At 47.1% G+C, this 24772-nt stretch overlaps 1 protein-coding gene across 3 annotated transcripts in view; it reads right to left on the bottom strand.

The window, feature by feature from the left end:
• Positions 1–24772, bottom strand: part of Znf831 (zinc finger protein 831) — a 108993-nt gene that overhangs the window by 30527 nt on the left and 53694 nt on the right. For all 3 annotated transcript variants that reach the window (XM_074075038.1, XM_074075040.1, XM_074075039.1), the window contains one exon: positions 18653–18804. In XM_074075038.1, the coding sequence (XP_073931139.1) occupies positions 18653–18804 (152 nt within the window). The remainder of the gene's footprint in view (positions 1–18652; positions 18805–24772) is intronic.

Here is a 24772-nt window from a genome sequence, read left to right as displayed (position 1 = left end):
AGGAGGCAAGAGCAGATTGAGGTAAACACCTGTCGTTCTGTGTTCAGCAGCCACTCCCCACCTCAACCCTCCTTCGAGGGATGCCCCTTCTCAACATAATCTGCTGAGTTATCGCCTCCCACTTGCTGGAGAAGCCATACTCTACCCACCTGATCAACTGCTGGATTCTGGGCCATGCACAGAACACAAATGTCACTAAATCGAGTTGACACTGGGATGTTGGTTAGCAATCTCTCTACTGCAGTTGCTGAGTGGGTAAGATGTACATGGGAGCCACTGGGAGCTACCACTTACCTAGAGATAAAGGCAATGCCGAGGAAAGCCAACTGTGATTTGATACACATAGAGCCCAGGTGACATTGCTTAAGTCCCAGATCCAACTGGAGCTACACTGGTCTTTTTCATCACATGAGCAAAACAATTCTCTTTGTCCTTAAATCTTTTTCAGTTGGAATTTTAATCCCTTGCTACCAAGAATTGTGACTGACACCCACCCCTTAATGGTTGTAGACATTACAGTTTCCTTATGCCCAGAGACTAAGGCAGCAGACAACATGGATGCTTGGTGTCTTCCTGGCCATACAGAAGTGGGGATTAAAGATTTACCTAACATCACCTAATGACAGACTTAGAATTCAGGGCTTGATTGTCTACTCCTATCCCCCCTGCTTCCCAGAATCTAATGCGTCTGCATCTGAGAAACAAATCATGACTGTGATGCCAGAAGCCAGTCTTTTCTATAAAGAGGCATTGCCAGCCGACATTGACTCATCCAGTTTCCCATTCTTCTCAGCAAACTAATAGAGAAATCGTCCTTCCTTCCTTATCTAACTACACAGATGACTGCTTGGTGACTCTTCAAATTTATTGAGTGGCAAAATGGGAAGCAAAGAAGAAATATGCCCTGTGTCCTCAGAAGCATCCAAAGACTCAAGCTATCCGGACCAACGCAAGACTTGCTAAACCAGCTGTGGAAAATCCAAAGCAAGATGAGGAAAGCAAAACAAAATGAAAAGCCACATCTTGTCCTTCAAAGAGACTTCCAGAGAAAGCCAGGTCAAGTGCATTTCAGAGCTGTAATCCAGAGCCATTTAAAATTGGCTAAAATGCTTTCCACTTCTTAGTTAAAAAACAAAACAAACACCATTTATGTATTTATCTGTAATGAAATGTTACTTAAATGAATCCAAAGTAATTGAAATTAAGCAGAACAGATAAAAATTAATAAGTGAAAATGAGTGCTTCCTCATCCACTTGCAGCACTGCAGTACTCTATCCTACAGCGTGAAAAAGGAAAAACAACACAAAAATAAAAACCCTACAGATCCAAGGAAGTAATTTAAAAAGAAGCGTTGCTCTCATAATAAGCCTCATGAGCACCCATTTCTTTTGAGCCATTAATGTGTAGAGTTTTAAAAATCACTAACTACTATGTTTAATCCAGTTGAGCAAAGATAAATGGGAATGCAGCTTTACTTCTCAGTGGTCTTCATGGTAACGCCTTCTGGAATCACGGTAGCAAGTGATTTCTGTCGCGTTCTCCCTAGGCTCAGCGTTTTACAGCTCAATTCAGCGAGGCTTGCTTTGGCCTTCAAGAAACCACGTTTAACACATTTAAGTAATGCTCAGTAAATAATTGCGGAAGGCATGAGTGCTGAGGCTGGCGATGTGCAAAGAGCAGTCAGATTTATCAAAGCAAGGGGCAACAAAAGTAGCTGGCAGTCACAGCATACTGTATCAAGGCATCATGAAGGACTCCAGCACTCTCCTGCTCTTGGTTACAGTAGCATGGGGACCTCAAGGGCATCAGGGAACCCAGCTTGGGTTCATCTGTGCCACCAAAACACAGATGAGAAGCTACCTGTGCCTCCAAGGAACAAGGCTGCAAGCTACTTGGGTGGGTGAGAAACAGGGAGAGCAGAGCACATACAAATAAGGGGGGTGGAGGGGGAGAGACAGAACCTCTAGGGAAAGGAAGAGGAAGTCCCCTGAGTGCCATCCCATTCCCAGGGGACTTTCGAAGATTTGCTGGTGTGCATAGAAAAAGTAGGTGCCCTCCTACAGTCTCCCAGGGGAGAGGGAAAAGAAGGACTTGTTTCCCAAAAAAATTCATTCACCCTGGATTGGGGATGTTTGCCTAGCATAAATGAGGCCCTGGGTTTGATCCTTAGTACTGCAAAAAAAAAAAAAAAAAAAACCAATAAAAAAAAATCATTGATCTCAAAAGAGCTATGGCAACATAGCCTGGATGTGGGGTGCTGGGTGACAGAGAGATGGCAGTCAGTCCTCTCTGCCCATCTTCTTATGGCCTCCTGCCCACCTGTAAAAATATGAAACTAGCTGTGTGTAGGCCCAGGTTGGAGTGTGTGTGTGTATGTGTGTTTGAATTACCATCATGTAAAATCTGAGGATTGTATTTAATGTAAAATTCTAGATTTCTTCATCCAGATAAATGAGTACCAATGAGCCGGTATCCTCCCCATAGTAGCTAAACACTGTTTCAAATTATCTAAAATTCTGGAGGACTGTTATTTCCATCCCCTTTTTACAGACGAGGAAACTGAGGCACAGAAGACCAATGGCTGCTGCCTGGACAAGCCGGTTCTGGGTGATAGGACTCAGACCCTTCCTCTTACTGCTGCCTCTGCCGGGCAGCTGCTCCTGGCTCCTTCCTGCCTCTCTGCTTTAAAACATTTGCTTTTCAATATTTTTCCGAGTGCTTCTTAAAAGCATGGCTAGTTTTTCCAAGCCGGGGAGAATGGATAGGGCTCCGGGGCTTGGCAACTGAAAGGCCCAGAGCACAGAGCCTGCAGCCGGCCTCAAGGGTCGGCTGCACATCCTTGGGAAGGGAACCCCGTAAAGCCCCTTCTACACCCCGCTTGTCCTTTCTGTCACCTCCACCTCTCACCCTGGTCCCCCCGAGTGTCAAATGAGCCCCTGTCCCAATGGCAAGGCCCCCTGCCCCCGCTCGCGTCACAGCTGTGGCGCCTTGTCGCCTCTCCGTCGGCCATCACTCTTCCCCTAGGACATCTGGGTGGCATTTATGGGACAGCAATGAAACGTTAGGAACAAGCTGGGGTCGTCTCCGTGCAGAGACAATGGCAGAGTCCCCAAAGCACCGGGGCTCTGCTCTGAAGCCGGCCGTGCTTCCTGGGCTGCAGCGGCTCTGGGCGCGGCCGGCACCGGGTCTCCAGGGCGCGGGGGCTTCGGGCGCTCGGTGCCGACCCGGAGCCGCGGAGCAGCGCGGTGGCCGGGCAGCGGCGGGGCACGCAGTGCCCGCACTGGACGCTAGGGGGCAACCTTGAAGCTTGGAAGACGATTCCTATCAAATACAAAGTCATGCTTCCTTTTTTTTCTTTCTTTTTTTATTTTTTTTATTTTCCGGGTAATAAATTCACCGAGCTTGTTTTTTAACCCCCACCAGAGGTTAAAATAGTTTCATAAAAAGTTTTGGTAAATTCATGGGTAACTTTTTGAGGTTATGTGAGGTTGTTGTCAAAAAAAATAGAAAGAAAGGAAAAGAGAAAAACAGCTTTTTTTTTTTTTTTTTTTTCCCTCTGTGCTCATCTAAGACCCAAAGTCACGGAGCCGTGAGGGCGGACAGGAGGGGGGCTTCGGGCTTGGTATTTTTCCAGAACACTCAGTGCACAGCCTCCGCTCCCCACGCGGCCCCCCAGCCCCTCCCTCCTCCTGCCCCCCCCCCGCCCCCGCACTGCACCCCGGCTCCGGCCACCGCTGCTGCATCCGTGCCGCAGCGCGCACCGGGGCTGCCTACGCCTTCTCCTGGCTCGCAGCGGGCATTCCGGGGGACAGCGGGGCGAAGGCCACCCCCCAAGACCCCCGACCCCCCCCAACAGACAGGCAGAAATAAGGCAAAAGTTCCGATCCCCCCAGTAGGGGTTAAAACGCATTAGAACTTTATCAGATTGGTAAGAGAGGAGACCAGGGGAGGCAGAAGGAAAACAGCGCGGTTGAGGGAGGGGGCGTTGCACATTAACTATGATTCAGAGACTCTAATGCACTGCGTTCATTTTTCAATCTGCCTTTAGCCAGGGGAGAAAAATAAGGAAATTATGGAAAATTGAGAAACAAACATCTCTGAGAGTGCTCTGCACCCGGGGGTGCTTAATGAACACTTAATAATTTCAAATGTTCGTACTTAGAAAAATGGCTTTTGTCCCTTCCCGGGATGCCAGGTGCCTCGTAGCAGAGATGGGGAACTGAAAACAAACGCTAATGCCTATGCGGCACCAAAATTACTTTTTCATGGCTCTGGAAGTTAAAGAAATAAGCCAGCCAGAATTGTAAGAGTTTTAGCAGAGGGGGAAAAAAAAAAAAAGAAAGAAAGAAAATCTTGGAACTAAACTTCCATTTCTTTTCCTCGACGTGCGAACTTGGGCACGACTCCTAATTAGGATGGGGAATAGCCAGGACCTTCACCTCCTGACCCCACAGGGCCATATTGAAAATCAGATGAAGAAAAACATTTGGAGGAAGCTCAGAGCCAGGAGGCAGGAAGCATGCTTGTTGTTGGAGCGATTGTCCATGCTGCCTGCCAGCATCCACGGTGGGGGCAAAGGCCACTGTCGAGCATCTGTCTGGAGGAAGACAGGGCCAGGCCCAGGGCTGAGTGTTGCCAGGGAGGCAGACAAGGGCTGGAGCACAGTGGATTACTCCAGTCCACTAGGGACAGGCTACCATATTGTATCCAGGTACTTCAAATCCAAGTGTTCCATATAGCCTCCCAGATACCAGCCAGCTCCCCTCAGAGCAGAATGAAATTCCACAGCTCCTGACTCGCTCCTTTGGCTATCTTCTGCAAGCTTAAGGTAGAAACTTCATGTACTCTCTTGTCAGTCATGATGGCCACAGCAGTACCAAGTCCTATGTAATTCACAGCACTTGCTTGCCCAGTGTCTTACCTAATACACGCCTCTCCATAAACTAACCTGAGTGGTAAATGAGTCAGGGATTCCTAGACAGGCTTCCCTGGGGATTTTGAGGGCCAGGTCAACTGAATCACAGACTCAGAAGCTGCACCCCATTTGCAGATGAAGACCTGAGGCAAAGAGAAGGGATGTTCCTTGCCCAAGGAACTAGTGAAAGTCAGGCTTCAATGAATTCTAAGTCCTCAAACAACATCTCTTGCCCTGCAGCACCCTTGGCCTCAAAGGAGGCTGAGAGAGCAAGAGGAACACCTGGCTTTCCAAGGTCACACGGGGGGCCATGGAGAAGACTTTGAGGTGTCTGGCACAACAGATTCTCCTATGAAAATGAATCCAATAAAAACAGCACTGTTCTCAGGTTCTACCTGGATGTTGAGACCTAACCTCTCTCTGTTTAAAAGGGAGATTAGCCAGGGTTAGGCAGGTGCCAAAGGCACATTAACATCCAAACGAGACTTTCTCCATGACGTCATCAAGAGGCTTAAAGGGATTGAGGTTCGAATTACTTCCTCATTGTGATTCTGTCACATAGGGTTGGCAGCTGCATCACCTGGAATCATGTCTCCTCTAGGCCCACTATTGCTGATACCATTCTGTCTCACCTTGCCATTAACACCTTAGTTCAAATTAATCATAAAGACTCATCTGCCTCCAAGATCAAAAGGGCCCCTGAGGAAGGCCCCATGTCAGGTGGAGGTTAGAGGGGAAAGAACCAAGTGAGCCCTGTGCCCTTCATAACTTTACTGAGGTGACTCACATGTCATTGTGTACCCCATTTGCAGGCCTGTTGAGCTCCATGACTGAGATTTTCCTATTGCTATTCTACCTTGTCCTCTGATTTCATTTGACTACTGACTCAAATAAAATCCTAGAACAAAACTCAGATTTCATTTGTAGCCCACTTGTGAGAAGGACTCCTCCCAATGCAAGGTGAGAAATGGTTTGCTCAAAGTCTCTAAAGTAGACCCATCTCCATTTCAGGTTTAGGATAAACACTTCGCATTTTGAATAAATAAGTAAACAGTGGTGAAGTGCTGTGCAACTCCATTTGCAGCAGTTTACTGTGTGTGGCAAAAATTCTTTACGATCCATCCAAGAAGGGAAGCAAGGAGGATGGAGAGCGACAGCTCTGTTCCCCCCTCCCCCGCGGGCCCCCAACGCTGCCTTCTGCAGTGGGGGCCGGATGGAGGGGCCTTGGGGACGGCCCGCATCGGAAGTGCGGCAGCCTTCCTCAGTTCCTGTTTATGCCCGCCTCTCTCCTTCTCGCTCCAGCCGGCCTTGTCAGGAGCCCTCATTTAGAAGCTTAATCATATCAGCCAGCTTACCGCCTTGCATTTGTAATGACTTGTTTACCAGTCTGTGCCAGCTCCCCTTGCCAGACCGGGCTCTCCCAAAGGACAAGGGCCATGTCGTGTTCTCATTTGCCTGTCTCCTGCTCCCACACACTGCCTGGCACAGATTAGGCCCCGGTAATTGCATGCGAACCTCAGGCTGAGTGACTCTCATCTGTTTCATCAAGGTGTCCTCGTCCATCGACCAGTCTCTAGGCCCCCTGAGAAGAGCCCACGCTGTCTTCTGCCTCCCTTCTCTCCTGGGGACCACGGGGGGCTCACCCACTCACAAGTGTGTGCTTCATGCATTAATCATGAGTGAGAACAGTCCCCGTTTGCGGGAGGGACAGTGGTACCTGCTGTGTTTACCAGCCTAGTCCCCTCTTATTTTGGGGCAACATCTTTCCTTCACTCTTAATGGCCCCAGTGCCTCACCCTCAAAGCAGGGCAAAGATGACCCAGGCCTGACCATACAACACCCAGTGGCTAGGTCAAGGACAGTCATGTGACACAAACCAGGCTAGTAAGACTGTTTAAGGACTTGGGTTATGAATAGTGGCCAAGCTCACATAAGTATGGAAAGACTAGACGGGTCCAGATTGAGAGAAAAGAGAAAGGGGCCTGTTGACATCAGTAGAAACTGCATCTAGCCAAACCTGAAGCCATTAGTTTGTTGTACAGATCCTTCCTTCCTTCCTTCCTTCCTTCTTTCTTTCCATCTCTCTCTCCCTCTCTTTCTCTCTCTTTCTCTTCCCCCCACCTTCTTTTCTTCGGAACTCAATGAGGCCTTCCAAACACAAGAATGCAGTTTAAATTTCTACCTCCAATACCAACATTTCAAAATAAGATAGCCAGCCAGGGTGTCTGTTTGGGAATAATAAAAGCCTAAAGAAAGAAACATTCTATCATATTGGCAGTCACAGCTATGTGAGCTTTCTCATTTTATCCCCGGAGTCTAGACTGTGGCCCCAAATCCCACCCTAAACCAGAAGGGGCTGAGAAATTCATCTCTCTGGCTTCTGCTTATAATGAGGAGCAAAGACAAAACTCAGCCTCTGACGAAGCCTCGCATATTACTGCTTGCTCTCTTGAGCTCCCGGGAGGCCAGAGCTTCTTTGAGCTTGCCGGGAGGTAGCTGAGTAACACTTGGGGCTCAGCAGCCTGAAAATCAATTAATCTCTTTTGCAAATTGCTAACCGGGTCTAATGAATTGGTGAGGCACAGAGGAAGTCCTGCGTGGCTGTGTCCTCAACAGTGACAGCACTCTCCCAGAGCAGGCTGACACATCGTGCTTCTGCTGAGGAACAAGCCCATTAGTGTTTGGAGAGGACACCAAATTGTGCCCAGTGGACTAAAGTTTGTCAAGAGAAACTCACTTCTCTGTGCTCTAGAAAGAAAAATAGTCTCATCGGCCTGCCATATTCTTTCCCCTTGGAAGTCCATGCCTTCCGTTGCAGCAAGGTGGGTGGGTGGGTGGGAGGCCTGCTGTCCATGGGCACCAAAAGCAAGCACCCCTACATCTTGGGGGTCAGAAGACAAAATCAAATGAGACAAGGGGAGGAGGTACTCGAACATGCAACTAGGGGAGGTGAGGTCGGGAAGCCATTTGGTGGTCTCTATCATAAAATTTGTGACAGAGCACTCATCCAGCAGCTCCTCTCCTGGCATCTTCCCTAGAGATACCCTCTACCTCCAGCCAAGGAGCAGAAGCACACGGCAAGATGAAACACCAAGTCCCTAGTAATAGAGGAATGGCTGCATGAGGACAAGTGTTCTCCCCGCCATCCCCAGGTTCTGTCCCTGCAAGCTGAGATAGGTCTGCAGGCATCAGCAGTGTGGACCAGAAACATACTGTTGAGCAACAGGATCCGGCAGCACAATGCCACATGCAGTGTGAGTCCACCAATGTCACCGAGGCACTTGCATGCCCACAGAGATAAAGATCTGTCAATCACTCCAAACTTCAGTTTCTCAGGAGGGGGCTGGAATGGGGATGGTGCTCAAACTGAACCTTAGCCTGCCTATTATGTGGTAGTGTGTTCAAAGATTATCCCTGATTGCAGGAGTACTTAAAGATGGATAATTAACTCTTTTGTTCCTCTAGGCAGAGCGTTCTTTTTGAACATGAGCGTGTTAGCCTCCGTTGGCACTGCCAGGCAGTCTACTCACAGCGGCTCTGTCCACTCCAGCCCTGTACCTTGTGCCTCCAGTGAGCTTCACCAAACCCACGTGGGAAGATCTGCCTCCACCGTGACTCCTGCAATGGCAGTTTTCCCTTGTTCTCAGAAGAAATATCCATACACTCGCCCTGGTCACACGGGTCACCTCTCACTGTCAGGCAGGGGGCACCGTCTCCTCCTACACAGATAGCACACGGCAGACCCCCCACACCCCAATTCCCCCAGTGTCTCAGTACCTTAGCTGCTCAGAAGGAGACCCCACCCTGACTAGATGGTGAAGGCAGGGCTCTACAAGGAGGGTCTTGGCCGAATTTTACCTAAAGCCTGCAGCCAGCTCTACTGGATATAGAGGTTAAGTCTATACAAGCCAAAGCTTTACAGGAGGTGACAAGATAAGCCAGTGAGCCAAGGGACAGGGCAAACAAGAGACCCTAGGAAGGGCTTCCATTGTGGGGTGGTGGGGAAGGGGTACATCGTTTTAGGGTTCACGAACACGGCGTTAAATAAAACTGAATTACACCATGAGAAAGTTACTTTCTTTCTTATTTTCGCTTAATCTTCTGATTATAGAAAAAAAAAATCTCAACTGGGTGTTAACATGTCTTCAATGGCTCCGTAATCTTTTTAACAGAGGCTATATGGACCAAGGCTCCTGGTCTTCAGCTCACAACAGGCTTGGTTAAAATGTATTTACCAAAATACGTTGTTTGTAGTGTTTTTATCTTCATAACATTAGCTCTCCTAATGACACACAATATTGGTTTTCCATGTTCAGTAGTGGTAAACAGTTTCTCTTTAAAATAAGTGTCTTTAAGCTTTTTGTGAATGCACCCAAAGGAAATAATCACACAGGCACACGCAGACATGACCCTATTTCTGAAGGAGTACACGAGCGATCTGAACAGAGAACACTACTAACCCACCTCATTTTTTTATCCTTTGAGCAACTCCAGATAAGTTGCTGGACACCTCCCTCAGCCTCAGACTCTCCCATCTGCAAAATGGGGGGTGGGGGGAGGGGAGGAGGAAGTCTCTCATCCCAAATTGTTCAGGAGTTCAGAGTTGGATAAGCCTCCTGAACTTTGTTTTTGAGAGTTTTCTAAAATCTTCCTTAGAAATGTGGTCCCGAGCCTCCCCGTGTTTACTGTTATAAGCCATGCCAGCTGCAGGAAATTGCAAAACCATAAACTCAATGTAGTTCTTATCGTTCAATAAAACATCTCTCTCAATCAATATGACTTTGGATGTGTCATCCAGGCACAGGGCCACACTGGGTTCCTCTTCAGTGTTCCAATTTTAGTCTGTGTACCGGCAGAAGCAGCATGACTTCCAATGTGCCCAGCAAAAGCCCAAATAATTAACCTAACTACATCAATGTTCTTTGTTCAGTTCTGAAAAACACAGTTCTAAGGAAATATATAAGAGTACTTGTTATATCACGGAATGTTTTAATGTATCCCAGCATCAGAGTAAATAGAGCTGATCTCAGTTAATGGAACAGGTCCTTCTAACACAGGGGACTTCAATAATAATAAAAAAAGCTGATACGCCATCAGCCAGAAGGAGCTGTGCATATGAACGCAGAAACAGGGCAAACCTAATTACGAGATTCTTTTTGCAGCCCAGGGTCAATAACTGTGATATTAGGTGAATAATAAAAAGGCTGTGTATCAATGGGTTTTCAGCTCACAGAGAAGAGAATGTCGCACTTGAAATACAAATGAACTTCAATGGCATTTATCATCCCCCTCCCCACATTCTGAAAAGAAAAGAATTCATCTCAGAGCAATGACCTCATCAGAATCAACGCAACAGGAATTGTGAGACCAGAACAAAATAGAATCCTGAGCAGCTTTTGTTCAGGTGGTGTTTAGCCCTTTGTGAGGACTTGTGGGGTTTTCAATTGCCTTTTCTAAAGGAAAAATAACACGAAAGTCTGTGAATGAGCACATGTGTACCCACACACACAGAGATACCCACAAAGCTGCATCCTCACTTGGGAAGCAATCCATGGAAAGATCATTTCTGAGACAAAGTTTGCTGGGGAACGTCCCTGCTAACTAGAAAGGATGGTCCTTGGCTGGCCAGCTCCAGCTGTCTCAAGTTGGCACAGTGGTGAACTGGAACTGCCCCCAGTTCCCAAGCCCTTAAGAGAAGACTTAAGTGTTCCAGATGCGATGAGAAACCCGTCCTGGCCCCATTACACGTGTATTTAACTGACACCAGAACTTCTGAGGCTCACCCAGTCCTGACCCAGGAAGACACAGCTCCATTATCTTGCTTAATCCCCATCACAACAAACCAATCCATTAAGATGTCATAGCCGTTTTAGAGGCTCAGTGCTAAAACCAAATGGCACACACCATGCAGCAAAGCAGGGACACTTGAAATGTCTCACACCCCTTCTCCGTGGGAGGATTTGCTGTTTATCTTCAAAGCAGCCTGGGTAGATGGATGGATAGCCTTTTTGCTTTCCTTCTTTTATCTCAGCTGTGCTAAAACATATTGAGTGTGAACATTTCTGCTTGGCATTGTATGTACGAATCATACCGTTAGGATGGATTTGCAGGATTTTCAAAGATAATTTGGCCTACAGGTGATTTTTGCCTTAGGGGCTGGATTTGGAAATGAGCCTTGCTGCCCTTTAAAACAGGGGCCCACCACTAGTGAGATAGGACTTCAGACTGATAGGGATGGAAGTGACATCCTCAGGCTCGCAGTTGCTACCTTCATCTCTCCAGAGCTTTCATCTGTAAAACCAAGGTGACATCAGATATCCTTAAGATTGATGGTGGCAATTTTATAAAACTGAATTACACTGGCCAGTCTATTGCCATCCACACTAGATACCCTCTGGATTTTTCCATGATTGACAGAACCAGAAAGTGCAATCAGAAACCATGCTTCATGCTGCTTCTTCTTCTTCTTCTTCTTCTTCTTCTTCTTCTTCTTCTTCTTCCTCCTCCTTTCTCCTTCCCCTCTTTTCTTCAACAGGGTCTTGCCACGTAGCCCAGGCTGTCTGTGAACTTGAGCGCCCCTTGCCTTCGCTTCTCCACTGCTGGGATGACAATGTGCCTAGCCACACCCATCTCACTTGTTTGCTCTTGAAGACGTGGGAGTTTAGTTTGATTGTCCTTTCAGCTGAGGCTCAGCTTCAAGGAAGCTCACAGTAAACACACTTATCTTTGTTCCACTGTTTTCCGAAAGACACTGAGTCTCCACTACTGTGCTAGGCATCTGAATACAGAAATAGCAGAGATGGCCTGTCTGCTTGGTAAATGGGGTTCTGTTAGCTGGGATCATTGCTACTAAGGAAGTCCATCTGAAATGAACTAACTCACAATGGGGACCAAAATTTCACAGTAAGTAGGAGAGAATTAGCAGCATTGAGAACTTGTCCTGAAAAAGTAATGACACCAAAAATTGTGAAAATAAGTTTGTAAGTCCACAAAGAAATAAAAATAAACCCTCAGTTCAGAGGCCAGAATGTGAGCTATGAGCTAATTATTAAAAAACTAGTCGAGTATTGATGAGGAGGTCAGACCGCAATTCTTACACAAAATTGTAGGATGGACAATTGGGCCATCCCTTGCTTTCTATGTACTTTCACAGCAGGTCATCAACAGAGGTGCTTTTCACCCAAAAACACATTTGAGAGCTTCAGCAATCTTCCCAGGAGCTTCTCTTAAGCCTCCAACATGGCACTCACTCCCTCAGCCGCACCTTGTGGATTTCTCTTCTTCGTTTGCCTTGTCTGACTCTGCCAATGAGCATGACTACGCAGGTTCTGACAGTCACTTCACCAACTTCACGAAGGCCAACACATTGAACGTGGCGTTCACACAGCAGTCGATTCACAGCAGTCTCCCTCCCCGGGGGGGAGTGGGGGCTTATTCCCACACCCTGGCATCGCACAAAACTCTACGTCCGACTCCATACAGCTCACACATACCCACGGTCAAGTTTAACTCATAAACCAGGCACAGTGAGAGATTAACAACGCCATGGTAAGTCATTACGACAATGTACTGTGTAACAGTTACTTAAACCTTATGAATTGTTTATTTACGGCGCTTTCTACTTAATCTTTTCAAACCACCAATGATGGTGAGTAACTAAAACAGTAGAAAGCAAAACTGTGGACAAGGAAAACTACTGCATAGTAGACTGAAAATTAACCTGACGGTTATAGATGAGAGAGAGAGAGAGGAAAAGAGAGAGAGGAGAAGAGGAGAGGGGAGGGGAGGGGAGGAGAGAAGAGAGAAGGAAGCTGAATGGATCTAACTTTACCAGCAGTCAGTTCAGTTTTAGTTTATCAAGGAAGACTCTCTTGCTTGCAGCTAACCAGTCAACCTCATGACTGGCTCATTTGGGTTATAAGGTAGATGCTTGCTTTCTTGGGATATTCATTCACCTGATATTGTAAGAATCAATCCACTCAATGAGGCAACTCAAGTCTATGAGATTAAATCCACTAACATGCCCCGACACTAGCACACACTCACAGTCGTCACACACACACACTCACAGTCACACACCGTATATATGATATACACACTCACATGCACACACACACACAGCCCTGACCACATGGATGTGTTGGCTGTGGGTGAGGAATAGGTTCTTTGAATCAGAGACACTCCTGTACTTCCATGGTCATATCTAGCCTGGGATGTCTAGTAAGTCTACCCTACTTAATGTCTAAATAGAAAGTTCTAGGCCCCTTCCTCCTTTGCTGGAAACTTGGTTGGCAAAGACTCCATTCTCTGGATTGGCTCACAAACTCTAATCAGTGTAAAATTTTATAAATTAGGCCTTTATCCTTCATAACTCCTCTGGCCTTCTGCTTGCAGATGACTTCACCACAACACCATCTGTTAATTTCAATGATTAGTACCAAGCTATTGGGATACTTTAGAGGAGAGAGAAATTAAACATCTTTCTTAAAAAATATTTTTTAAAAACATCCTCTCATCCTAAGTTGTTGACAGGAAGTAGCTCCAAAAAATAAAGATGACAGAAAAATCAGTTGTATTTTAGTCATTGCACACAGATTTTCTTGACCAGTATTTGTAAATGACTTACTGACTCTTGTTGGCTTACAAGGACTAGGACCTGTGATTTTTCTACCTTTTAACTAGCAAATCCCTCTCCCCAAAGGCCATTCTCAATTTTTCATTGAATTCCATCAAATTACCCCAAGTTATAGTCCCTCTGGTCACCCAAGACAAATCACCCTATCATTGTCCTGCTCTTTCACCCCCTAACATGCACGCACACTCAGAGGCAAGGCTAGCTCCCTTGCCTACACCACAGTGGACACCTCCATATTCTTTCTAATCACTGGGGTGGGAGGCCTTTGATCTTTCTCTCCAGGACCCCCCAGGTCAAAGGAGATCCAAGAAAGAGATTTATAAATGGTGGATGAGTAAGACCAGCCTTGATTCCTTTGAAGTTACAGCACTTTGTCCTCAAACAGCCAGCCATCTTGGAGTTCTTGTCACTCCGCTGTGAAATACTCCTATTGGTAAGTGGTGGCAATACGATCCTTTGCCCCTTTGATTGCTAGGTGGTATTTATTTTGATACATTCTTCTACCCTCCAACGGATGATGTCCATCACAGTCTGCCAACCCCAGGCTGCCTTGCCAGACTTCCCTGTCCCTCTCCGACACTCCAATAAGGACAGGTTATGATTACTACTCCTCGGGTCAATGCTTTGACTGCATCCTGCAGGCTCACACCTACCCTGCTGTGGATATCTTACATGTGCTAATTGCTGGGGTAGGAGGCCTTTGAAAATGGGCACCTGGGACCCAGGCCTCTGGCTCAACTTGTTGCTCAAATAATAAACATGAAAGCATAGACATTTGCCACCACTCCAGCTGTTGCCAGGACATTATTGCCTACATGGGATGGGAGCTGGGGGACTGTGTCCCCAGCAGGAATGTGAATATGGCTGGCGCCTTGTTTTCTAGCTCTATATTCATGGCCTGGTCTTGTTCATGCATTGATATCCCCACTTTGCTCTTGGGATTGTGGTGTGACAAAGTCATGAAATGCTGGTGTTGATAGAAATGTATAGAAGCTGATTTCCCCCAAGTGGAGGGAGTCTTGGGATCGTGGGATGTCTCTGTGTGTCCTGCTGGTGGGTGCATGACTGTCTCCTGAGGCTGAGAATTGCTTTCAAAGGGAAGAAGGGGTAAAAAGACAATGAGGGTCAGAGGCTTTCCAGGGGTCTCTCTGCTCACCCTGGGATGCCTCGGTCACCATGAGCAAGCCAGATGCACACACAATGACAAAGATGCAGTACTGGAAGTGGTGTAGAGAGGTGTCCCCTCAAGAAGGAAAGGAGAGCACAAGAAATCCTTGCTTGGGTTCAGGGCGAGGCTACATACACGAGGTGGTGGCTGGATTTCAGCTCTGATTATCACAACACACAACCATAGAGGTCCTGCCATGCCCCAGCCGGGCAGTCCCAGGAACTTCTCCATGAAAGGAACCTAGCCAGTCCCCTAGTCATTGGGATAGAAGCTACCTGCAGTCTCTCAAACTCCTGCTCCCAAAGTGTGACATGTCCTGCTGCTGGTGGGAAGGGCATTTCTGCTTTTTCTGTGGCGTTTACTGGGGTTTGAACTCAGAGCTCCATGCTTACTAGGCAGGTGCTCTACTGCTTGAGTCATACCGGCAGACATTTTTGCTCTGGTTATTTTGGAGACAGGGTCTCATTGTTGTCTAGGCTGACCTGGACTGTGATCCTTCTATTTTATACTTCTCATTGTCACTAGAATGACAGGCACAACCCACTATGCTCAGCTACTGGTTGAGATGGGGTCTTGCTAACTTTTTTGCCCAATTTGGCCTTGAACCACGATCTTCCTGATATCAGTCTCCCAAGGAGCTATGATGATAGGCAAGAGCCACCAGAGCCCAATCAATTCCATATTTATTTATTTATTTATTTATCTATTTATTTATTACTCGTGGCTTCCCACTTACAAAGCAGGTAATCACAAAGCAGGCATTCTACTTCTTGAGCCATGCCTCCATTCCAGTTTGCTCTGGAAATGGAGTCTCACACTATTTGCCCAGGCTGGCTTCAACCCATGGTCCTCCTGATCTCAGTCTCCCAAGTAGCTAGGATTATAGGTGTGAGCTGCTGGCACCCAACTCCAATTTTTTTTTTATGGTTTAAGTTTGTAATGGAATTTTCTGCAAACACTGATTACAATCAGTAAGAACCCAGACTAATGTGCTATGAGTGCTACTGCCCTATTTTGGGAACACATGTTAAGATCATTTTCGTTGTTTCAAATGGGGGGAAATTATAAAAGTGGTTGAACCTATGGAACCCTGTGAAGGAAACCTTGGCAAAAGAGATGAGGCAAACCTGGATTTAGTGTGGGCTCTAAATCCAATGACAGGTGTCTGTATGAAAGAAAAGCAGGTTTGAGTCGTGGTGGCATAGGGGAGAAGGCCACATGAAGATGGAGCCAGAGACCAGAATGATGTGGCCACAAGCCAAGAAACACCCAGAGCCATCAGAAGCTGGAAGAGGAAAGAAAGCTCCTCCCCTGAACCTTTGGGAGAGTTTGTAGCTCCAGGGACTGTGTGGAAGAACCGTAAGAGAACAAAGTTTCATTGGTTCAAGCCACCAGGTTTGTGGCAATTTCTTCTGGCACCTTTGAGAAACTAGTACAAACTTCCCATATCCAGCAGAAATGCTGAGTGGCTGTCCACGCTTTCTAGTGGGCCTGACCCACACATCAGCCCCTGCGCTCCATCTGCCCACTCCAGATTTTCCCTTCCTAGCCAGGAGCCTTCCCACACCTGATTCTTGTCCCAAAAGGCTCATCCAGTTTTTCCACATCCACTTTCCAGAAGCTCTCCAAAGAGACTTTCCCCTTTGTGTTCCTCCCCAGTGCTAATGAATGTGGCCCCATCCCCTGCTGAATAGCAGAAGCATTTGTTACCATGTGTCACACACTCACTTGGCGCTCAGCAAATGCCAACGTTAGGCATGCATGCTTATTATGCTGAGAGCGTAATAACAACGTCATCAGTCGCTTCAAAGTTCACAAAGCAGGGCTATGCTCAGCAGTTCCCTCCATCTCACATCCAAACGTCGGGTCCCAAAGACAGAGCACCATCTTAGCTGTACAATCAGGAGCTACACAATACCATAGGGAAGCTAACTGGGTGCTGAGGCCACTCCCAATGTGATTTGGGCAAAGATGGGCAGTGAGTTGGTCAGTCTATCTTCCCCTACATCACTGCTGCCAAGGACAGGAATTCTCTTTGTCTTTCCCTCAAGACACAACACAGAGCCCAGGGCTATATTCAGAGACTGGCAATGTTTCCAGAAACAGTTGGGAAGAGAGCTGGTGGGAGACCGCCATTATTTGGGCAGAGTTCTGGTTGGTTCCATTGGATTCCACCAGTGACCATTGGGAACCTCCTCTACCTACACAGCCATGGCCATAGCTCTCCACTAGTACCCCAGCAGGCATTCCACTGGGGCTATTATTGGAGTTCCACACTCACATAAAGAAAAATTCAAGAACTGGACTTGATGGGGGCAAAGGTGAGGTCAGGGTCCATGGATACAAGGAAATGAAGAGCCAGCCAGCAAGGGCCATGATTCCCATAGGGGCTCTCCTCATACATGGGACTCCCATGTCCCCAACTCTTCTAGCACATATATGTCTATGATATATATACATAAACATGCTCTTAGTTATGTCCTGCCTAACAGAGTCATGGGCTGGACCTGGATGCCTAACAGTGAGTGCAGATTGGAGGTACTCACCAGGAGCAGGATGGGCACACAGAATGTCTAGAAAGCACAGAATTGACATTGAGGCCATCGTCTATGGTGTCAGGAAAGCCCAATGACAAAGCAGAGAGTTGCATGGTATCTTTTGGCCCTTTGTATGGGAGATCTATCTCTTATCCTGGTGTATAGACCAGCATTTAGCCCTGAGATGCCCCCCAGGGAGGGGGCCACCAAGTTCAGCCCAGAGGGTAATTCCACTGGATAAGGAGATGGGGGTGAGAGCTATGGAAAATGACAAGCAGAGCTGGGTGCAGAGCTGCAGGCATTTCTACTTACCCTCACACTTCTTCATTCCAGCCTCTCCCCATGCATCTTGACCTTTGCCATCCCTTAATGAAAACTATCTTTTGCCTTCTACCATCCCATGGTAAGAGCAAATACTCAGCTTGGTTTAAATTCTCTCTAAGGAGCAAAACATTAGTCATTGTCCTCTCCCTACTATAGAGGGTTGGGAGGTGGGGAAGTAGGGGAAAGCAAGTGCCATTTGCCCGTGGGGGGCACTAGAGCTACACAAAGTGGAGAAGAAGGTGTCCCACACATGGTCCCCCAGAACCAGAAACCTCAAGCTTCAGACAGAGCCAGGGTTGGCCCTTGAATCAGACAACATCAACCACAAAGGGTGGTAATTCAGTCCTTGCTGGCCAGATGGGGCCTGCTGCCTCTCACAAGTGGGGGGCTTCTTCCCAGTCAACCCTCTACAATCAAGGCCAAGGCTAGGCTCCCGACTGCTGGGCAGAGGGAGGGGCACGGAGGTCCAGAGAAGTGAAGTGATCTGCCCTGATTGCCCAGTGATAGCTACTTAAAATAGCTCTTCTCCAGGAAGCAACCTCCATGAGTCCATGCTTCATTTCTCTCTGGGCATGGCCCTCACTGCTCCCCAGGTAAGCCATGAACCCAAGGCTCTCCCAGAACCATTCAGACAAGGACTCCCACTCAATCCATGAATCTCTCTGGAGCCTCACAGTGGTGCTGCAGAAAGAAGCAAGCAAAAATTCTTCCCAGAGTTGCCAGAGATGGGGAAGGATGGAGAAAGGATGGGGGAGGATGGGGAAGGTGGAGGCATCAAAGGTTCTAGTGCATGGTTTCCCAGGTCCTGGAAGGAATCCTGGAAGGAACCAGGCACAAGGTCTTGCTCATGTGTCCAATGCCAGGGATGTGTTTGGACTGCCCAGCAGTCCCCAATGCCCTCTCCATAGCTCAAGGTTACTCTGATTGTCTCAGAGATGTGAACCTGGTCATCCCTTATGCACCTGGTCCCTCTGGGCTGGCTCCTGTGCATCCTGCATCCCATCATCAATGCCAGAGCCTGGAGCTTTTATCTGGAAGCCCAGGCTGGATTCTCCTCCAAAGAAAGTGTTACCTGCCACTTCTAATGAAGCCCGCCTGAGGGTCCCTCGTGGCTCTGGCCCATGGAGCGGGGAAGGAAGACAGCGTCTTCTTGGTACCCAGGGTGGCTTACGGAGTCTGCTGACTCTCAGCTGAGCACGGCTCTGCCAGAAACTCCCTTCGCACCTATGGGGCGGAGAAGCAAATGTGCAGAAATCAGCCCAGAGAGCACATGCAAAATCAAAGATGTCCTAGGGGGTGCCTGCGAGAACTTGGAACTGGACTTGAACTCCCTGATCAGCTTGGAGCAACACTCAGTCCCTCCCACCCTCATCCTCCCACCCCAGGACATGGGAATAATAACAGTACCTAACTCAGGAAGTTGTGACAGGGACTAAATGAGATAATGTTTTAAAATGTTCCCCTGCTGCTCAGCAAGAGCTTAGGAAAGGTTAGCTGCTGTAATTAAGTACTGAACTATGTGGTCATCATTACTCACAAACCGATCATCCAACAGAGTTTTCTGCAATGATGAAAGTGTTCGATGATCTGCATTGACCTCGACGATACCCACTAACCCCTGTGGCTATTGAGCACTTAAAATGTGGTTAGTGTGTTTGAGAGGCTGAGCTTTAAAGTGTATGTCATTTAAGTGAGTTTGAATAGCCACAAATGGCAGTGACCACCACAGTGGGTATCGTGCATCTTGAGGTATTCACAGGGTTTCCATCTGGAGACCTGCAGTATCATCTGATCTCATGGTTCCCAAATAATGTCTTATATCCCTGAGAGAAGATGTGATGAAGAGAGAGGAAGAAAGTGCTAGGGTGTCCCCATGTATATATTATCACCTAGACTTGGTTGTCGCTGCCGCTGCATACCCTCTGAAATGTATTTCTGTACAGCATAGAGAACGTAAGTATAATTTGCACTTATTAGAGTGCAGGCTCACAATAGTTTACTGGTAGCAATGTGCAGCCCCTAACAGACCAGCCCTCTGGCCCAGCCTCCTCTCTGCCTGGCTGAGCACAGGACTCCCTTTCTTGTAGGAGCCTCAGTTTACACGAAATTGACCCCCCTGGAGCTCCTTAGAACCTGCTAGGGGAGAGGGTGAAGCAACCCGCTTGGCCATTTTCCTCCCTGATTTGTCTGAGTGGCAGCCAAGATCCAGCCGCAGTACCTAATCACCAGGCTGCCTGCAGAATTTGAAATGAGATCTGCAAAGTGAGGTATCCTCTTGGGCACTGGTTTTTCCTGGTAGCGACAATGAGAAAGTAGCTTTTTTGTTCATCTCTGCCCGTGTCCACATTTGGGAGAAGCTTGTCTCCCCTGCCTGGGGCAGGAGCTGTCATTCCCCAGGGGGGCTGGCTGTTCTTTGAAGCAGTCTTCCCTGCTTGTCAAGACCACAGGCTCCCTAAAGAGCTATCTGAGCCAGGGGAGGGGGCGGAGGGAGCGAGGGAGCGACAGGCTGCTGTTTCACTAATCACAAACTCCTGAGCCAGCCAGCCGGGACTCCTGCAGGGCCCGATGGAGAGTGATTTCGAAGTGCAGAGACAAAAGGAGGAAGGGAGGAGAGACTGTGGAGAGAATACTTCTTGCCCATGCTGTGGGTCACCTTTGCTCCCAGTCTGCGGGTGAGTGCCACTCTCTTGCAGGTGTTAAGAATGGCACAGTTTGAACTGTGAACATTCCTCTCAATCAAAATGACTGGAGACTGTCAGCAGAATCCCAGCCAGCCCCTGTGCAGATCTCATCAGGATGGGATTTGGACCCTGTTCCCTTTGGGGACAGTACATGTGGGCCTTGGTATCATCTTCAAAGCAGTATTTTGCTTAGTCATGGGCAAGGTGTGTTCCTGAATCCTCCCAGAAGGTTCTGTGCAGCTGTTTCTGGGAACAGCACACTGGTTAGAACAATTCTACACCTGGTCTCCATCACCAGGGGTGCAAGGGTCCTGAGACACTGCAGGTGCTGTGGGGTTCATCAGATCACCTTCCCTGAGCTGCACATCTGTGCCCCTGAGGTGACAGGGACACATTTGCCCCCTTCTCAAGGGACCACCCTTGGCCAGTGGGAGCTGGTCTTGCCTAGAGACACCTGGGGGGAGTTTGCACATACACCCTCATTCCTGGAGGGGCACTTAGCCACTGATTGACTGTTGCATGGTGTAACCACTTGGCCCCTTTACTTCTGAGCAGGACAGTCTGTGAGACACAATTCACACTCCAGAGCACCCGTCCCCATGTGAGGGTGGACCTGCAATACAACCTCGGTACCACACCTTTGCTCTTCTTCACCTGCCCGGGCTGCCTCTTCCCACGCACCCAGGCCTCCTAAGAGCTCGGCCTCCCTAACTCACTTGGATAAGAGCCCTCATCCCAAGCTCAGCTTCCAGGGAGCCAGTGCAGGAATCCAAGGTAAGTATTTCTTCTCATCTCTGCTAGGGTTGAGGGACACGGCTGAGTGTATGTACCTCATACAAGGACTGTGTCAATCTTGTGCCCGAGGACCCCATTCTTTTTTCTCACCTCATTTGTACTCAAGGCTCTATTTGAAGATCAACCAAGGCTTCTGTGTTGATTTGCTACTTTGGGCTGGCCTGGTTGGTGGCTTATACCTTTTTAATGAGCTGCCACTTAAGGTGAGGATATTAAACTCCAACTCCAAGGCTCTGTGCCCCTCTCTTTCAGTCTTCCTGTGGGTCTTGGTCTACGGCCTGTGTTACAGACATTCCCTGAGACCAACAGGATTCCTTTGTCCATAGACCTCCTGGAGATCAGGAGTGGTTGGTTTGGCCCCAGGTCCACCCGCCAGGGAACCCTTGAAGACTGGTAAGTCAAGGTCATGAGCTCAGGGACATTGGTTTTGACTGGAGACCCAAAAGAAACTCATGAAAGGGAGCGAGGTGAAGTTTGTGTTGCGAATCTCGGTCCTGGCTGAAATCTATTGACTGCTTTGCTGTGCACCCTGCCCCCCACACCACCTGTGCTTTTTAGGGAGGGTGGGTCTAAGGAGAGGGCACTGTGGGTTTACAGGCCTGACTCGCATATGCTCCTCCTGGGAAGACTGTGTTCTAGCTCACTGCTACCCTCACCTCCTCTCAGCCCCACAGGGAATAACAAAGAGATTGGAAGCCGTTGCACCTGCTGAGCTGCACCTGAGACTATGCTCAAAACTTCAGAGCATGTGGCCAGAGGACACAGGATCTTAGCCACATGAAGTGGGGGCCATGAGTATCAAAGGCCACATGAGCATAGGGCCATGTCTGCAGGTCTGTGTCTTCACCTCAATTCCAAGACTGCTCTCACTGAGTAAGTGACCAAACACAGGTCCATGGCTCACACAAACGAGCACGTATTTCACAAGGAAAACTTGTGAAATGAGAGAATCCTCATTCAGAGCCTGGAGTTCACTCTCTGTCCCCCTTCTGGAGACGAGGATGTGTTTTAGGGTTGCACAGTGCTCTTCTTCTCCCCGGCCTCACTCTTCTCACTCATTTCCACTCACTGGGGCTCCATAATTCATTGTGGATTTGTCAGAAGCTTCCTTGAACAAGTCTGCATGTTTCATGCCTTGCACAGCACAGTACACATCCCAGATTAATCAATAAAACCCAATTCCATGGTCCAGCACCCGCTTGGGATGCAGCAGAGTGAGTGCTCGGGATCTCTAGGCCTCTAGTTAACGTTCCGGCAATTAGCCACCCAAGAATGAATTTTCTGCATTTTCCCATTTCCCCTCTGAAAATGGGTCCTGCATTTTCTAATCCCTCTCCTGTAAATTGTGTAGTTTTGTTAATGAAAACAGCCATTTTCATTACAGTGTGGCATTTGGAGTTGGCAAAAAGACAAAGAGATGAATGAAACAGAACGGAAGGCCCTGCAATAAACTCCATGTACAAATGGGAACTGAAATTTGGCAAATAAGTGAGGGAAAGCAGACTTAATGCAAGGGCCTGCAAGCTTTTTATGTAAATTTCAGACAAATGTTTTAGAGTTTGTAGACCACATATAATCGCTGTCAAATATTCATATATATATGAATATTTTAAAATATAAAAAAGCATGCTTAGCTTATGGGGACATACTAACATAGATCAAAAGTTAAGCTTGACTCATGAGCTAGAGTTTTCCATATAACAAAAATAAATGAATCCTTCCATATGTTAATACATATGTATTTATTCATGTAAGCAGAAAACAGAATATCTTTACATACATGTGACATTGGGAGATTGAGAGTAAGGAAAGATTTCTTAGACAAGACCAAAAAGTTATTATCACGACAGAAAAGGTATCCCTGTTTGAGTACATCAAAATACTCAGCTTTTGCCAGGTGATGGGGCACATATAGTCCCATCTATTCAGGAGGCTAAGGCAGGAGAATCATGAATTTGAGCTCTGAGCAACTTAGCAAAACCTCAGCTCAAAAAAATAAAAATAAGGCCACACATGGTGGTGAATGCCTGTGGTCCCAGCTACTCAGGAGACAGAGGTAGGAGGCCTGTGGTCCAGGGCCGTCCTAGGCAAAAAGCTCAAGACCCTATCTGAACAATAAAACTAAAAGCAAAAGGGCTGAGGACCTGGCTCAAATGGTAGCACTGAGTTCAGTACCTCCCCAAATAACTCTGCCTAAATAAATAAATAAGTACAACCAAAAATACATGTTAATGATTAAAAAAAAAAAGAACAATAGACAAGGTTAAAATCAGAATTCCATTTCCAGATTGGGGGTGTGGCTCAAGTGGAAGAGCACCTACCTAGCAAGCGTGAGGCTCTGACTTCGACCCTCAGTACTGAGCAAAGAAAAAGAAAAATTTCAACAGTAGAGTGAGCATTTAGCTCGACCGACTATTGCCACCTTCCACATTATAATGAAAAAACTGAAAATACAGATTAAATTTTAAAATTTAAAATATACTTAAATGCATTGACACTCTGTTTAGAAGGTTAAAAATAGCTAAAAGTCAAAAAACAAGGATAAATGGAAACCTGGAAAGGTGAGATTGCCTTCACTTTGAGCGTGCTTGCCAATCCAGGTGAGCTCCATGGCCCATTTTCCCACTCAAAACCCAGAACACACGTAGGTGAGAGAAAGGGGAGTAGAGACTACTCAGAAGGCCATCCCCTAGAGGTAAGCACTGGCCACCCCGCCCCCCTGCCCGAGCAACACAAGAAGACACTCCCACTGACAGTTTATCATTGAAGGGAGGGGGAGGAGTCTCTCCTGCTTGTTCCATAATGACAAGACAGCCTTCTCTTGGATTTGCAACCTAAATTCATGTGACAGGGACAACGAGGAAAAACCTAAGGCCAAGAATTTCAATTAAAGTGTTCATCAGGTACCTAGCAAAAGCAAAACAATATTTACTGGAGAAATCTACCTTCAGCCCAAGTCTCAAAGCTCCAAGAGCATTAACTTAGAGTCAAAAATCCCACAAGAACAAGGGACCAGACACCAATATGTAAAACAGAGGCACAAGCGCTGAGATTCCGTATGTTGGCATTATCAGACACAAAATACTATGTTTAAAATATGAAAATAAGAATAAAGAGCAAGAGACTACACAACTACCAAGCACATCTGAATAATAATTAAGTGATACTCTCTGAAAACAAAACATAATATCCATTAACAACCAAATTTAAATTCAGTAGACCCATGAAAGCAGGAGGTCAGTTAAAAGGCCATTGCATTGGGCGAGGGACTTCTAGTCAAGACGGATGGCAGTAAGTAGATTTACTAGCCCAAATAAAACATGGTACAACTGTATGGAACAATGGTTTTTAAGACATCAAATACCAAGTGATAAAGCTGAGCTCTCTGAGAAGAGCCTTCTAAGGTGGAGAAGTTGCCTGGGTCCAGTACCATTTGTTGAAAACACTATAATTTCTCCATCAAATTTCCTTAAAACTTTCTTCAAAAATCAATTGACCATGGACTTGGGATCTATTTCTGTACCTTGTCTTCTCTCCCATTGATCTTTGTTTACATCAATGCAAATAGCACAGTGTCTTCCTTATTTTAGCTTTAGAGCAAGTCCTAAAGTCAGGTGGTATTTGCATCAAAACAGACAAATAAATTAACAAATAGTAATGGAACAAGTAGACATCTGCCTGAAAAAAATGAAAACCCTGATCCAAACATGATACCA

The sequence above is a fragment of the Castor canadensis genome, chromosome 5 (assembly GCF_047511655.1).
Source record: "Castor canadensis chromosome 5, mCasCan1.hap1v2, whole genome shotgun sequence".
Lineage (NCBI taxonomy): Eukaryota > Metazoa > Chordata > Mammalia > Rodentia > Castoridae > Castor > Castor canadensis.
The sequence above is the reverse complement of the archived record's forward strand: the minus strand, read 5'-3'. Positions and strand labels throughout refer to the sequence as shown.